The sequence below is a fragment of the Homarus americanus genome, unplaced genomic scaffold (genome assembly GCF_018991925.1).
Source record: "Homarus americanus isolate GMGI-L3 unplaced genomic scaffold, GMGI_Hamer_2.0 scaffold31037, whole genome shotgun sequence".
In the NCBI taxonomy this organism is placed as follows: Eukaryota; Metazoa; Arthropoda; class Malacostraca; order Decapoda; family Nephropidae; genus Homarus; species Homarus americanus.
This window is the reverse complement of record NW_024722227.1, coordinates 16,753,280-16,771,260: the sequence shown is the minus strand read 5'-3', so window position 1 is coordinate 16,771,260 and position 17,981 is coordinate 16,753,280. Positions and strand designations below refer to the sequence as shown.

The 17,981-nt window shown below is 43.1% G+C and overlaps 1 protein-coding gene across 1 annotated transcript in view; it reads left to right on the top strand.

Annotated features, from left to right (window-relative positions):
• Positions 1-11,831, top strand: part of LOC121862396 — a 33,871-nt gene extending 22,040 nt beyond the window's left edge. The window contains exons 2-5 of the mRNA XM_042360660.1: positions 1,021-1,055; positions 4,469-9,323; positions 10,772-10,891; positions 11,166-11,831. Of these exons, the coding sequence (XP_042216594.1) occupies positions 1,021-1,055; positions 4,469-9,323; positions 10,772-10,891; positions 11,166-11,383 (5,228 nt within the window). The 3' untranslated portion in view covers positions 11,384-11,831. The remainder of the gene's footprint in view (positions 1-1,020; positions 1,056-4,468; positions 9,324-10,771; positions 10,892-11,165) is intronic.
• Positions 11,832-17,981: the final 6,150 nt, after the last annotated feature.

The window sequence follows — 17,981 nt, the reverse complement described above, 5'->3', positions numbered from 1 at the left end:
GTGGAAACACCGGGCATCGCTACACCTCCTACCCCAACCAAGAGAAGAAATGCGTAGTCTGTGGCGGCCAACACTCCGCCGACAAGCTGTGTCCCACGTGGCGGGAGCAGTGCAAGATAGCGAGGATCCGCCAATACAAGAAAAGAAAAAAACAAAAAAAAAGAAACTAAGAAAAGAAGAAGAAAGAAGAAAAAAGAGAGAAAAAGCAAGACCTAAAGAACCATGAAGTCATCAAACTACAAGTTATCAAGAAACTAATTAACGCGCCCGTTGACCCAGAATCTCAGCTCATCAGGATCACCTCCTCAGTCTTCCTCAACATTTGCGAACATCATGGACTCGAGGAAGAACAAGACCAAGACACTAGTGAGTGGATAATCCAAGAAAAGAAAAAGAAGAAGAGAAGAACTTTGTCTTCAACATAACAAGCCCACAACACAAGACCCATAGCAGCCAGCCCATCAGTAACAAGAAACACCAAGAAGAAAAGACAGAAGAATCAAGTTACCCGTCAACACTACCAGACAACCTGCCGCCACCAATCTCCTGCTGCCGAGTCCGGTCGTGTATTTACCTCCACCAATCAGGGCTCTGCCCCACTACCCCGCAAGCTGTGTTAAGCCACGGCAATCTATCCTCTCCTTACTACAATCTCCCTTCCCTCACCACCTTTATCCTTCCACTGAACCTCCTTCATCCCTGTCACTAGCTATTGGTTGATTGATTGTTGGCTGCATCTTCATAAACACACTTCCATGTTTTTAATATACATACAGGATTTCCCCAAACTCCATTCTCTTAGTCTAGATTTTATATTTATTTTTAATAAATAAAAAGAGTGTGTGTGTGTGTGTGTGTGTGTGTGTGTGTGTGTGTGTGTGTGAGATCACTCCCCGTCGCTGACACAGTTGCCGCCCATTAACATAATCACCAAATGTCTCAAGGACGTGGTGATAGATTTAGTCTCGTTGATGTGTGTGTGACAGCGTTCCTGATCTTGTGTTTCTCCTCCTCCTGCAGGACTCTCCGTGCTGATCCTCGGGCTCACAGCCCTGGTGAGTCCCCCTCGCCTGCTGCTCTACACCTAAGTACACATCCAGAGTAAACAAACTGAAATATTGAATTACGTAATAGTTATCCTTGAAGAGGCGTATGACGTCTGACAAGAACAGTGACTTCTGCTGGCATAACACCTACACTCACATTTAGTTGCACTTTATACTCATACACTAACGCACTAACATTCACCTCAACTCACTCACATTAGACTCATAACAAACATAGAGTAATAAATTCATATATAGAATCACCTAAACATACAGAGATGTATACACACACACACACACACACAAATATTGATCAAAGTTATATTACATTAATATTTTGTATCTTATAAAACACAAACACAGTAACCCTGTCCTCTTTTTTTCATTTTCTGTTTACAATCTAGGATACATACATACATACGCATATATATATATATATATATATATATATATATATATATATATATATATATATATATATATATATATATATATATATATATATATATATATATATATCCCAAAACTAGGGCCAATTAGTATAACTTTCAATTAAATCTAGAATATGTCAGGTAATATTCACAATAACAGGTGGCAGAGAGCACATGGTAATTGGACACTGGTCGTGACTGGTTCAATATCCCAGGTAAGTGGAGTTTTTTTACTTGTGGTCGCAGGTATTACGCCCAGCCTGACCAGACCAGTGTGGGTGGTTGTAACGTGGAGTTTGTTTGGAATTGATTTTGTTATATTGGGTAGGAATCATACACGAACGTACACCATATGTAAATATTTACCGATGATAAAACACAGGATGTGCCTAAAACAGTCTATATATAACTGTATTTACATCAGAAAATAAATAAAAAAAAACATATAATAATTAATTCAAAGGAGGTAATATATTTCAGTATCGACCCCCTTTTAATTAATCTATATCTTTCATTTATTTATTTAAGGGTGTATATTTTTTTTGAGAAATAAAATAATTCAGTGTCGATAATTTTTTTCAGACACCCTGTTATGACATAGGAAATTAAAAACTATAATTTTCACCAACACAATAAGGTATAAATTTGGTCTGTGCTATACTGTAAACTTAGGATCTACCAAAAAAAAAAAAATATTTCAGTAAAGGAGACAGTTCAAGGGGAAGACTTTGGGTATTGTTGAGGTGGTACTGCAAGTTCCCCTCCTGGTGTGGTGGCGAGGGAGTGAGGCTGGCTGGTGTGGTGGTGAGGGAGTGAGGCTGGCTGGTGTGTGGTGAGGGAGAGATGCTGGCTGGTGTGTGGTGAGGGAGTGAGGCTGGCTAGTGTGTGTGTGAGGGAGTGATGCTGGCTGGTGTGTGGTGAGGGAGTGAGGCTGGCTGGTGTGTGGTGAGGGAGTGACGCTGGTTGGTGTGTGGTGAGGGAGTGAGGCTGGCTGGTGAGTGGTGGTGAGAGAGTGAGGCTGGCTGGTGTGTGGTGAGGGAGTGAGGCTGGCTGGTGTGTGTGGTGGTGAGGGATTGAGGCTGGCTGGTGTGGTGGTGAGGGAGTAAGGCTGGCTGGTGTGTGGTGAGGGAGTGACGCTGGTTGGTGTGTGGTGAGGGTGAGGCTGGCTGGTGAGTGGTGGTGAGGGAGTGAGGCTGGCTGTTGTTTGGTGGTGAGAGAGTGAGGCTGGCTGGTGTGTGGTGAGGGAGTGAGGCTGGCTGGTGTGTGGTGGTGAGGGATTGAGGCTGGCTGGTGTGGTGGTGAGGGAGTGAGGCTAGCTGGTGTGGTGGTGAGGGAGTAAGGCTGGCTGGTGTGTGGTGGTGAGGGAGTGAGGCTGGTTGGTGTGTGGTGAGGGAGTGAGGCTGGCTGGTGTGTGGTCGCAGCTCACAACAATTGATCGGTCGTGACCATATTGCCAACTTCTACTCCCCTTCTCTCCCTAACTCCAGCAGCACCGCCTCAAACTTGTGACCCTCACCTACAAAACTAGAGTAATCTCTCATACACGTAATATATGTAAAGTCTGATTATATAGCTTAATAAAAAATGGATTATATTATATGCATATTTACTGAACCTTTATAGAATGTAATATTCATATATTATATTTCCTAATAATAACACTTGGGGTCTACTAAAAGGCATCTGTTTTTGAGGGATGAGGGATGAATATGTTTCCCATTATACAGTAAGTTTTCTGCCTCTTGAAGATACTCCACATCCCCCTCCACCAATTTCCATTAGAGATAAAGTGTACATGTCCCGGTGCTCGGTATTGATTTTGGGTAACGTTAAGTCCCTTCTCCCTTCCTCGCCGGCTCTCACGGGGTATTCCTTTCTGGACGATGTTTCGACAATTCCTTAACTTATCTCTTTTATATTTGAAGTGAAAGTACTGCAGCTCGCCATAATGCAGTCAGCCGTAACACTCTGAAGTGGTGATGTCTCCATGTGGCCGACTTGAGAACTAATATTCCCAGGCGAAATCTCAATGACGCATCGGCCGATTTCCTCTTTAAATATGCGAGCCATGTCCCTCGTTACTGCGGCGCTGCATTATTCTGGGATAACACTGCTCCATCCTGGCTGTTTCTGAATGACAGTTTGACAATATAGTTAATGATTTCCATTAATTTCGCAATAAATTACTCCTACGTTGTGTGTCATAACTCGTTATTTGTAATAGCTCTGCCCTCTAGAGGGCGTTTTTGGATTTATTTTCTTCGAAAATGTCATATGAATTATTCAATTGATGTGTTTCATATTTAATACAATTATTTTTTCATGACATGTTATGTGTCACTGTTCTAGGATGAGAAAAGCTTTGTGGAATTTTATTCTCTGAGTTTACATGAGACCTTTGGCTCTTGGAGGTTTCCTTAAGACGAATAAAATCGTCTGGCGGTGACCAAAATAAAATTCTAAACTGCAGTAATCGGCGGGAAAGGGTTAAGTGGCGACCACGGAGTTCTCTAGACAGGAGGTGTTGGTCCAAGTTTGGGCTGATCTTGTTTACTGGCGGCAGTCTTACCAACTAATTGTTTCTGGACAACATTGCGATGTTCCGAGTAGTGGCTGGAGCTTCTGCCTTGTAACTTTGAACTTAAGACTGATGTTGTTTCTTGACGGTGCTGCTCATTAGTGGTGCTGCTTCTTGACAGTGCTGTTCTTTGATGGTGCTGCTCCTTGACGGTGCTGCACCTTCATGGTGCTGCTCCTTCACAGTGCTGCGTGGGTCTCATGACATGTGAAAATATGTTAGACGGTATCGGTACCGCATCGATCGCCAGTTATCGATTGAAATAAGTCTAGTTAAGTTAACATTAACTAGTTTACACTCAATAATTTGTTCTCCATTAACGTGCAAGTCACAGGAAGATCACAGTAGATAAGAACACATCTAAAAGACTAAATTTAGACGAATTAGTACAGGAACATTTCTCTCTTCCCCAGGGTACAGGTCAGCAGCTGCCTGATGAAGCCCACAGCACCAACCAGCCGTCAGGAGTCACAAACATCCCTCCTCCTTTCAGCGTAAACAGGGGGAACTTCTTGAGACCAAGACCTAATATAAGATTTAGAAAAAATGACCAGACCAGAACAGACAGACTCCAGCCTTACGTTAAGCAGGGGAAGGAGGAAGGGAGAGAGCAGCAGAAGCAGCAGCAGCAGCAGCAGTTGTCTACTACAAGTGGTCTTTCAATGCCAGCTCCCGAGGATGATTCTATAACCCTGAATTATCAAAATGAATCCCAAGTTCGGCAAAATGGTTATCTGCCTCAGTCTTCCCCCCAAAGACGAAAAAGTAATACACAGCTTCGCTTTGCCACCCTAAGAAGACTAGCTTTGGCGAGACTAGTCCAAGAGGGACGGGGTGATCCTGGGGGAATTATACGTGAATCAGATGAACCTAGACACACAACCAGGAAAGGCTTAGATATTATGCCCAAGGTTCAGAATAAGGAGCCTTTCTCCGATGTCAATATTCATGTGGGCAGAGCTGGAGGTCAGACTTGGGAATCTTCACCTCACCGTCACGATCAGCTGAGAGGAAGTACAGCAGCCGGATACTCGGCATCCCGGTCTGATATTTTTCATCCTTGGGACGGCGTGGATGGAGCTCAAAATGGCAAAGATCAGTTGTCTGTTGGTGGTGGTACTACAATCGTCCCAGAGTCAGACGTCACACAATTCCAGATTCCAATAAATTTCTCAAAGGATTCACAAACTTATGGTACTCAAAACTTCCAATTTGACTTGGAAAACAATAGTGGGGGCACGAGGAACACACAACCAGTGCATCGATTTGCTTCTTCCTCACAGGCAACTAATTCAAAAGTCAATGAGGAGTTACAGAAGGATGCGGAACTTGACTATAATGGAAACTCTCAGACTAAGGGACGTCATGAGGCAGAGCCACTGAACTCTGCTGACTTGGGGACTGACACACATCTACGGCCTTCAGCTACAGATAATGAAAATGAAAGTAGAAGTTTACATCTTCAAAATCTGAAGCATTTTGAAGATGAACCTGGCACTCGCATTACGAATAGATTTGATCGAATTCAGAATACCCATCCTCGAGTGCGTTTTCAGCTTGGTAGCAGGAAGCGACTTCAACTGCCACACCGTAGGAGGCTCTACAGGGTCCGACGACCTGGTCCTCGAAATGCACTCCTCCGCAGAAATTCCAGGATGGGAATACACCGTCAACATGTCCGTAATAACATCCTGAATGAATCTGGAAACACCGAATTCCGACCAGTTGACTTCCACGACACAGCTACACAGGAATCTACGACTCTGGCTCAAAACAATTTAAATGAACAAGAAAAATCGGTTCCTCTCTCTCCTTCCAGACGCGGATACTCAAGGGGTCTACAACTAGCAGGAGGTGTGAGGCAGGGAGCCGAGCCAGAGTCACCAACAAGATCGGTCTTTACTCCTGAAGATGTCAAAGAAGATAACAGTTCTAACAATCTCTCTGGAAAAATAAGATTATTAGACGATTTGGGAGACTCAGAAATATCAGACGACTTGAGCCGTCCCGACAAGACACAAAGTAGTGGTTCAGCCGCGTCCAGATCACTAGCATTTCCCTTTCATAGGCTTATTGAAGGTTATCCACTGTCACCAAGACGGAGAGAACCAAGTGAAGGTGCTCAACAAAATCCTTCTAATACTGAGGAAGCGATTGGGAGCCAGCTCGAACGACAAAATGAATCTGAAATCGTCAGTCGACAAAAAGACCCGCTTCAGTTTTCTAGCTCTCAGCAGACGTCGGTGAATCAACAAACTTCCCGTGTCAACTCACAGCAGAGGAACACAAGTCATGATTTTTCTTCTGGAATCAGTCAGCCAATCAGTGGCCAACGTTTACTGAGCAACTCCAGGAAAGCAATTCAAAATTCAGGAGTTTCCAGCAACAGGAGAGAAGAGTTGACTGAGCACCTCCACAACTCCTGGCATCCGCAGATGAGAGACGAACCAGAAGACCTCCAGCAGAGCCAATATCAACAGTCAGTTAACAACCTCCAACGACTCTCTGTCCGTCAGCAACATATGATAAATCGTCGAATATCACAACGAGGACAACAAAACAAAACTCAAAGATTTCCACAACACCAAACGGAATTCGTCAATCAGAGCACATCACAGTACTTACAACAGCGAATTAGTAGTCCGAGTTTACCACAACAGCAACAACAACGACTACAACAACCAGATGATCAGGGTTTTCTATCACAACAACAACAACAGCAACAACAACAGACAACTAATCGTGATTTACTACAACTACAGAATCAAGAAACAAGTAAATATAATTCACAACAACTAAAGCCACAGCAGGAGACAGAGAGCCATCACTCGTCTTGGCGACCACAGGTAAACAGCGGGGGCCAGACGGTGCACTTAACACAACAACCTACTGACTACCTCCCAGGGTCCATACACCCACAACACGAGACATTACAGCAACAGTTGCTCGATCGACACTTCAAGTCTCCACAACTGAGAGATGCCTTTGGTCCAAACAAGATAAATAATATCAAATTCTCCAACTTTCCTCAGGCAGGAGACATCACAGGTAGTTTCAACGAGCAACATCAACAATCACTACCGGTAAATCTTCCACGTGGACACACAGAGGACTTACACAATAGTCAAGTTAGTGATAATTCAGCTTCTGGATTCACATACAGTCAACAGGGCGACTTTCAAAATCAGAGATCAGGAGAGGTGAACGAAGAAGAAAAAGCATGGAGCTCCAGTGTGCTGTTGTCCCAGAACCAAGGTCAAGTTAACCGAAGGAGTCAACATCACATAGGAGTCAGGTCAAATAATGGAGGACAGACACATAGCTCATCCAGAAACACAGAACATGCCGATTCACAAGCTCAGTTTTCTCTACATGTTCAGCAATCACTGACTTCTCAAGTTGAGACAGATGAGCTCCCGGGAGAACACGCTCACACCTCGCAGTCTTCAAGTTCTACCTCTGATGATTTTGATTCCTCTTCATTCAGAGATACTCGGATCAGTCCTGCTGACACGGATCAACACTCACAACTGTCTGACGGCAGAGAAGTTAACTTAGCAAGCAATACCAGCCCATATAACTCAAACGGATTTACTGAGAGCCAAAATACACTCGGACCGGTGGAACATTCTTCAGATAATGCAGTCAAAAGTTATAGTAGCGAAGTCAATATTCCTGCAAGTGAACTTGAAGATTCAAACCCCAGAAAAACAAATAATATTTCTAATAGCTCTGAATCAAGTATTGACAGAGAGGTTTATAGCCAGACACGAGTTGATGATATGGGCAACTCGGGTCTTCATACCGACACTGTATCACCAAACAATGTTCACCAACTGATTTCAATAAATGGAAACCATAGTTTGGGGTCAACTGTTAACAGCCAGTACCATCAAGGTAGTCAGAGCAACGCGTACAGTGCTAGTGGCGTGGAGAGTAGTGTTTTCCGTGATTCCACACATACTGGATCACACAAAAAAGACGACAGCTTACACCAGAATTATGAACCGACAGCAGGAGTGAAGCAGACTGCTGAACAAGAATCAAGAATCTCGGGACGACAAAGGCCATATCACAGGGGAGGTCAAAAGCCGGACACAAGAGATGAACTTTTTCTGGAGACGAAGAATGAGAAGTTAAGCTTCAACACAGATCAGGACTTAAGCTTTATATCAAGGCAAAACTCTGAACAGGAGACAGGGTTCACAGGGAGCCAGGTTTCAAGGTTCAAAGGTATAGAGTCAGCTTTAAGAGGAAGTCAATTCTCAGACCCCAGAAGCAGAGGATCAGGTGAAAGACGCAAAGTTTACAGAAAAGAACAGTCGAGTTTCAGATCAGATCACAACTCACAGGAAGAAGGACAACAAGGTTTAAAGCTCAGCCTTCATCAAGGTTTAGGTTATCTGGGAGAACAAGTAACAGATCCAGATACTGACGGAAGATTAGGTGTCAGAAACGACTTTACAAGAATCCAGTTATCACCATTAAGAATAAGTCATGTTGCTGGGAATAGGAGAGACCAATTATCTGAGTTTGAGGTAGAAGAGACATTTGATCATTGGGGACACAACCTTCCTGATGAACAGCCAGAGGACGTCGAGCCTTCTCACTATCAGGATGAAAATTCAGAAAGATTCCGCAATCAAATATTATACGTCGAGGCTGGCCCTGACCTTAGCACACAACATGGTACTTCAGCACAAATCTTGAAGGATCAGCGAAATGTTCAGAGCGAGACGCAGCCATCACCTAGAAACCATCTCCCAGGATACTCCAGGAGAGTCACTAACTCTCATGGTCGTCCAGGATATTCTTACCAGAGAGGACCAACAGCTGTCTCCACCCTCCAGAGACAGAGAGATAACCATAGTACTACTCATTCTACATTTAGATCGCCCATAAGAGGAAACACACAGTCGGACTCTGGTCCTATTAATGTATCTGAGAGTGCTTACATGTCACTTTATTCTTCCGATACGGTTCCTGGATATCAAGATGTTGTTGACGTGCCCAAGTCAAAGTTCCGCCAGCCGTCATCTACAGCCGAGGGTCAGCATTCTCAGGGGCCCTACAGACCCACATCGGAGAGAGGAAACCGCAAGTTCCTGGACACTTTACGTGGGGTTGACACGAACGTCCAAGAGGAGAAGTTGTTAAAAAATATCGCAGCCCTGTTACGCGGCGAGGACATCTCCACTCCGAGGGTGACGAGTAGTGAGCTGCAGACGGTCTCCTCCTCGGACACTCTCACGGAAATCCCAGTTACTGGTGAGTACTTAAGTTTATGGTCATTACGATACTTTTACCACTCTGATATCTTTGAGGGCTGAAATTTAAGACATCACCCGCTCATCCTCCCACAGGGTAACATTACAGGTAAAGTTTTGAGAAGGTAGACTGACCTTCTCCTGAAAATCAAAGAACACTGAACCATCAGATAATTTGAAGGGAGGAATGAGCAAACTATAACTGATACCAACAATAAAAGATCAGAATATCTTATTATTGTTTGGATGGTTTGGTAGTGTAGATTGAATTGAATTGAATTGAAACAGTTTATTTGGCCAGAAAAACACAGATACAGAGTGGATAATAATAACAATATTAACATGGCTGAGCCAATTGAGAACCTGAGCTCTCCTTTAGGCACCTGATATACAGTATACTATACATTTATCTCAAGGAAGTATTATGTAACATTTAGTAACATCTGGAATAGTACAATAGCATGGTGGTAATACGAACATCTCATAATGTTACCACGGTTATCTAGGAACGTCTTACACATTTTCTGAACACATTTCTTAACTTATGCCATGTGTACCTTCCATGACCTATCTTCACACACACACACACATACACACACCCACACACACAAACACACACACACACACAAACACACACACACACACACACACACACACACACACACACACACTACACTCCCCAGCGTGGCGTGTGGTGCTGCCAACTCTCGCCTCCACTCTCGACTTCCCTTCACGGAAACACTGCTAACTTTTTAACTCAATTGAGCCAATAGGCGATATAGTGTGGACGGGACTCCCTCCGGCCAATCGATACCTTCTCCTACTGTCACCCAGCTGAAGCACTCTATTTTTATGTGCAGGCAGGGGGCGAAGTGTGTGTGTGTGTGTCAGTAATGGACACATAACAACAACGCCTCATAATAAACCATTAATTTATATCGCCCTGGAATCCAGGGCCTGGATAGAAGAAAAGGAAAACCAATAAAACCCACAATAATAAATTAGCAATGAAAGGACCACATTGTATAATAAGTCGTTTAGATAGCTCTTAAAGTATCCAATAAAAACAAGAAGAAGGAGAAGAGGAACAAGGAGGAGAAAGAGGACGAGGGGAAGAGAAAGAGAAGAGGGATGAGGAGGAGAAGGAGGAGAAGGGGGATAAGGAAAAGGAGAAGGTGGATGGGGAGAAAGAGAGGGAGAAGGAGAAGGGAGATTAGGAGAAGGAGAAGCGGGTGAGAAGAAGTAGAAGGGGGATGATGAGAAAGAGAAGGGGTTGATGAGAAAGAGAAGGGGGTTGAGGAGGAGAAGGAGGATGAAGCGAAGTAGAAGGAAAGGGAAGTTAATATACAAAAAAGACACCCACGTAGATATCTGTACAAAGCGTAAAGACTTCTGCATAAACGTATTAAGACTCACTCACTCACTCACGGCTCTCCCTCTCACTACCAGGGTTCAGGTGTGAGAGTCATGTTACAGGTTACTACGCGGACACACACGAGGACTCCAAGTGTCAGAGCTTCCACTTCTGCGCCGCCGACGGTTCCAAGACCAGCTACCTCTGTCCTACAGGTGAGTCACTAGTGGCCCTCACCTGCTACCTCTTTTCCATGTCTTAAAAAACCAGTGTATGATCGTTTATAACACGCATTACATATTACTATTACTACGTATGTATACCTGGATTCAAAATTTCCTGGTCTTGTGTACGACTCGTGTGTTCTTCCTTTAATAATTTTCTACAATTGCCTATAATTTCGTGAATAATTAAACGACCAATAGGAGTGTTTGACCCGTGTAAGACCAATGCTTGCATTATTTGTAATTGTGTTTCCTTGGTGAGCAGGGACGGTGTTCAACCAGAGACTGCTCGTGTGTGACCATGTGTTCCGGGTAAGGTGCAGCAGGTCGGCCAACTTCTATCACCTCAACGAGCGGCTCTACGACGCTGACCACCACCAGCAAGTCATGAACGGGTCCAGAGCCTTCAGGACATTTGGCAGGAGAGTACAGGACTCTTCCTACCTCCCTAGTGAACCTACTGAGCCTCAAAGTTTCCAGTAGAAGAGATCCAAGTACCTCATAAATTATCTCCATTAGCGCTGATAGTTTTTGTGGACTTCAGACATGCATTGAAAGATCTTAGAACCGCTAATTTTTATACAAGCTCTGCCAAAGGTTCTCAAAACTCGAGAATTTCGCTCAGCGTAACAAGTGGTTTGTCGACAGGTTGTAGTAGTTGTTGTAGGTCCTGGGGTCTCCTATTAGATTCCACATAAAGTCAAAAGAGTTCACAAGTTACTATTAGTGTGTAGACCACAACCTCAGGCCATCAATACATAGCAATCAATCTTGCATATGCAAGACGACTGTGTTATGAAAAAATGCACACACTTTCAGCCGATGAAATTACCATATTTTATGTCCGAGTGTACGTTTACATACACACATATATAGATATAAGAATAGCACCATTCCATCGAATGTTAAAATAATAAACAGCTCCTGATTTATGTACTGTACAGCCCTGTAAATGTATTGAACGTATATTATTATGTCTAAATCACACGTAAGTTTGTATATTTTCAGCCACCGGCTGCACTCGATTAATAAACCGTTTATTATCATTATTATTTTTACACCTCCAGGGAGAAAATCGAAAATAGACACACACACAAAAGCGTGCGTGTATAATTTAACCGACAGAGCACACACACACACAGGACATGAGTGTGTTTTGTAGATCTTATTTGTGTGTTTTTCCGAGACGAGTAAGTAAATAAGTAAAGAACACTTGGACGACACCGTATAACTTAAGTGTTGCACTTCATCAACCGAACAATGAGGAACACAGAAGTAAATAATTTATATATTATCTCTACGTTTTAATTTTACTAACTAATATTCTTGTGTTTCTTTGTCTGTCATCTCTCTACCTATATACTTTGACATGTAAGTGAATTTTGACTTCTGAGATAACTTCAAAATAATATCACTCCATAATGATGAAACTATTCTCAGGAATCAAATAAATGCCGTTGAACTTTTTTGAAAGTCAAGGTAAAGAAAACGAAAACTACCATAAGAGAAAACTACCATAAATTAACGACCATAATAAGAAAAATACCGTAAGTTAACTACCATAACAAAACACCACCTTAATAAGTTATTTAACCTAATAAGTTAACTCCCATCATATTAAGGTTCAGTACTGTCGTCCTTCAGCTTGGCTATTCCTGTTATACGTGCAGTGAGTCAGGCACCTAGGAGACTCTCAGCATTAGTGGCTGGCCGGCCTCTGCTGAGCTGAACTATCTTAACATCATTTCTTCTAGATCCTGTGCCACCGTCACCCCCAAATGGGGGAGATGGCCTGACCCTCATCACTGGGGGCAATAGGCTTCTAAGTGGTGTTGTCTCACTCGAGTGTGTGCACATCCACTCTGTCAGCCATCTTTAATTTCGGGTTTAATCATCACTCCAAGACACTTCCTCGCTTTGGTAAGAGGAGTGCCAGGGACCCTCGCCTACTGCTTGGTGATGGGTACTACAGCCTAATACTTAGGGAGTTTATAGGCTGTATCACACACTTCTTAAGAGTGAATTAAAGATAAGAGTTGGATTTAACCTTTATTTTCGCCGTTTCACGAAAACGATTTAAAATTTTCTTACGAGCGATAACGAGTTCAGGCTGCAGTGTTAATTGGTGAGGAACTTAACTTCGAACTGCACCTCGCCGAGGTCCATGTTGTACATGGTTTTGATGTTGTGGCCAGTGAGTGTTGTCTAAATTTATATATATATATATATATATATATATATATATATATATATATATATATATATATATATTATATATATATATATATATATATATATATATATATATATATATATATATATATATATATATAGCCCGGGTGGGCTAATCCCCGTAAAAAAAAATTTCTATCATACACAACTCATAGCTCTGATGTTGTCACTGATCTTATGTCTGACCACAGCCTAATCCAAGCAAGTATACATGTAGCCAATGACATCCCCACTGGTGGTAAACTCAACAGACGTAGAATCACAGTCAAGCAAGAACATGAAAGCCAGTTCATAGACTTCATCCATGACTGGTATAAGGACTACAAGCCTGACAACTACCAAAGTTTCAATGACGATCTGATAGATAGGACTTATAAATACTTCACCAACAATGCCTCCACCAAAAAAAGGAGAAAACGTGGTTAGCATAACGGGAACAGGCAACAGCAGTGCTATAATGACCCTGAGCTGAAAAAAAACTCCGGGCTAGGGTCAGGAGGGTGGGTAAGGGTTACAAACAAACTAGAACACCTCAAATGTTACAATTGTATCAAGCTTCACTTGCTGCTGCCAGGGAACGTGCAAATGAACTCAGACAAAATGCATGGGAGACATATGTCAACAGCCTGAACCAACACACATCCCTCAGCAAAGCCTGGAAAGACATAAACACAATCAGAGGTAAGAAACAGTAGACACGTCTCCCACCCAAACCCGCTGCAAAAGTCGAATGAGCTAATAACAAAGTGGGCTCATGTCTCTCGCTATGACATGTTACCAACTAGGACTCGGGGACTCCTCGATGCGAAGTCTGTAGAGAGAAGTAATCTTGTTAACTTTATGCTGGGCAAACAGCACGATGAGTGATGTTCCGTATACTGAGTGGGAGCTTGACGCCGCCCTAGCCAGGGGTAGGTTTACTTCCCCTGGAGAGGACGGAGTCACCTACAACATCTTTAGACTACTAAGGCGTGTGCCGGGCAATCCATTATTGGTATTGTACAATATGAGTCATGCCGAGGGCCAACTACCCACATCATGGACCAGCAGTATTGTTGTACCAATACCGAAACCAGGACAGCTTGATGCTTTTCGTTCCATATCACTAACCAGTTGCCTGTGTAAAACCTTTGAGAGGATGGTTCTTGGCAGACTCTTATATAGAATCAGAGAACACATGTCTCCTAACATAAATGGCTTCACCCATTGTAAAGGTGTACATAATTGCATCACCACCTTCCTAACTGTGCATGATGATGAAAGGCACAGATACACCACATTTCTTGACCTAAAAGCTGCATTTGATTTTGCCAATAGGCAACTGATATTGTACGAACTAGCCAAAATAGATATAGGAGGTAGGCTGTTACACTGGATAAGTGGTTACTTAACCAACAGAAGGGCTGCTGCACTGTTTCAGGGTTACAAAAGTGAAGTTAAAGATATGCAACTTGGTACCCCTCAAGGTGGAGTACTTTGCCCCACTTTGTTCAATGTTCTTATGAATGCATTATTAAATTTAATACCAGACAACCCCAGCAATATCACAATCAGCTATGCGAATGATATTCTTATACATACTAAAACTCATCGTGAAATGCAAACCACCCTGAACCATGTATATGCAGCCTGTGAGAACCTCGGTCTTATTATCTCCACTGAGAAAACTAAGTTGTTCAACAAAGAAGCTGGTAACGGCAAACGCTGCCCCGCCAAGTTCAAGATAGGTAACAACACTATTGACTATGTTTCTTCTTTCAAATATCATGGTGTCTCCGTCCCTTGGACCTTACCTGCCATACAACAGCTAACCCGCCAATGTATTGACAGACTGAGACCTCTTAGAAGTGTAGCGGGGTACAGCCCACATTATGGTGCTAATATCAGAAGTGTTAAAACAATGTACCTAGGCTATATAAGATCTCTGGTAGATTACCACGCACCAACCCTGGTCCTTCGTGACAGGAAAGGCGTTGACAAGCTCGAGAAAATGCAAAATAAAGCCCTCAGAATTATCCTACGATGTCCCATGAACACTAAAGTACTTAATATGAGGAAAGAACTAGGTATACTTAGTGTCAAAGATAGAATAATTGAAGTCAACCTCATGATAGCCCTAAGGCTTCTGCGTGGTGATCCTTATAACAACGTTTCCTTAAAATTGCTAGAATGTATGAACCATGGGACTACTGAGTCTAAATGGATGCAAACTACAGCTACACATATGAAGATGTTTGGACTAGACCATATCTACAAAGTTGAGACACAAGAGCGCTTCCTGCCACCCTGGCGGACAGTTCCCTTCGATATCACAATACCGACATATCCGCCTAAAAATTAATTATACAAAGTATTTATCTCCAACACACTGCCAAAGTGAGAGCTCTTGAACACATACACACTCTACAGACTGATGATAATATCACACAGACCATCTACACTGACGGATCTCTTAACACCGCCTGTGGGAGGGCTGGAAGTGCTATTGTTGTGACTCAACCTGACGGTAGTATAATTGAGAAAGGAGTTAAAATTAACAACTGGGCATCCACTCTACAAACTAAATTAGTTGCCATACTCACAGCTATTAAATTCATTGAAACCACTTTCACTGACAGTTTCATCATCACTGACTCTCTATCCTTACTACTTGTCCTTGACACCCTCAACTCAAGTTGTCACGCGCTTGTCTCTGAAGCCAGACACAAATATGCGTACCTTGTTGACCGGGGTGTCAAGGTCAAACTCTTGTGGATCCCCTCTCACATAGGCCTCATAAAACATGACAAAGTTGATGCCATCCCCAAACTCGGGTCTAACAAAGACACTGTTGAATACAATTTGAGTCTGTTAAAAAGAACCCTTAAAACTGTAATTAGGAAAGAAGTTATTGATGAATTTGACGCAAGTAGACAAGTGCAAGCAGGCACTAGTCGATCCATAGTTTACCATGATGAGATGTATCAAGTGAAACACGCATATGGAGCAAGTAACAAGATCACTAGATTACAAGATGATGTAACCGCGAGATTAAGGTAAGGATATAAGTACCTCTGGCAGTATGTTCCTCAATCAGATGTAAACAAGACTAAATGTAAAGTGTGTGGCCAGACATATGGCCACACACTTGAACACTACGTCCTCGACTGTGTGAAGATAGAACCTTTTAGGGACAGGTCAAAGCACACTGTGTGTGAAATGGCACAACACTTCATCTCTAATGGCAAGATAGCCGACATATTAAGATTGTATCCACTTTTTTGCACTTAGTAATTATATCAGTTCTCATGTAAAGAACCAAATACACAATGTGCTTGAATACTTCTCACGTAAATGTGAATAACAAAGTGTGCGGCCAGACATACTGCCTCACACGCCTGTACTCACGCAGTTGTGAATAAGTTACCCTTTATGTATAGAACTAAACAAATAATGTATGTGAAATACTGTGTAACATTCAGTGCCATAATATCCTGACAACGGGGGTTAATTATTATGACCCGTTGTAAACTCTACTCTGTAATCCTTTTGCCCTACCGCTCACAGGATGAGTATGGGGTGCACAATAAAGTAGCCGCTGTAAGCGGCAAAATCAATGTCAAGCTCCGGTGTCCCACAGGTGTAAGTACGTAAAAGGAAGAAGCTTGTGACAAGACATGAGTAGGCGTAGGGAAGCAGGGGCTAAGACCCCAGCATCACCAGGAAGTTTGGTGACAAGCAGTTACTGCAGCGCGATGTCTGATGCACACTGTGTGGGACTGGGCCCTACAGTGTTTAGGACGTTGCTGAATGCCTCAAAGCATGAAGGCTGTTGTTGGTATTGCCCTGACTGCATAATCAAAGTAAACGAGACGTTTGCAGATCACAGGGAAAGAGATACTTAAAGACAAAAATAGAGGAAGCTAAATCCGTGTTGGTTGCCAAACTAGAGCAGGTTAGGAAAGAGATCCTCACTAGACTGGGGAAGTAGCTGACAAAACAGAGGAAGTAGTTAAGAGGAGCTATGTTCAGGTTGTAGCAGGGTCACAGAAGGTGACGGAGAGTAATGCAGGATCTGAACAGGTCCTCTGGCGGCTAGGGACTCTGCAGAAGTGTGTTGAAGAGTTGACAACTAGTAGACCTACTGACTGATATGGGAGAAGAGGAAAAACGGGAACGCTCCGAGCGCAGGAACAACGTCCTTGAGAGCCAGTCGGAGGAAGCTGAAACCAGGAAAAAACACGAAAAGTTGAAATTTCAGAATATTTGTGATGGGGCTCTGAAATTATCAGCTCCCACTCAGGACGTGAGGAAGCTAGGACAAAGGCAGGAGGACAACCCCTGCCCCCTTCAGGATCACACTAGTGAATGAGGGTAAGATATGGAAAGTTATTCAGCAAGCAAAAAACTTACCAAGGGGTAAGGCATTTTGGGGTATATTCATAAACCCAAATCGCACGGTAATGCTGAGGGAACAACACAAAAAACTCCCGCAGTCCTTGAATCAGAGGAGGGAGGAGTCGATGAGGAACGGGGACGGGCGTACATGGGCTATATACAGGGGAAGGTAGTGGAGACAAGAGCAGCAGTACAGAGCCATGGGACAGTGGGACACTCCCCATCCGCTCTACCTCCCACCCAGGAGGAGCAGAGCAGTATGTAAACAATGTCATCTCTGACCACACCCCACAAAGCACAAGGGATACAGTAAACGAGGCATCTACAGAGAAAGGAGGGGGGCCCGGAGTCAATACCAAGACCAGAGACATTACCAAGGACAATTCCCGGCTTGAAAGTCATGAACACTAATACTGACACGTTCCTTGATAAGAGAGATGAGTTTGAAACACTACTGAAGGTACACTAACCC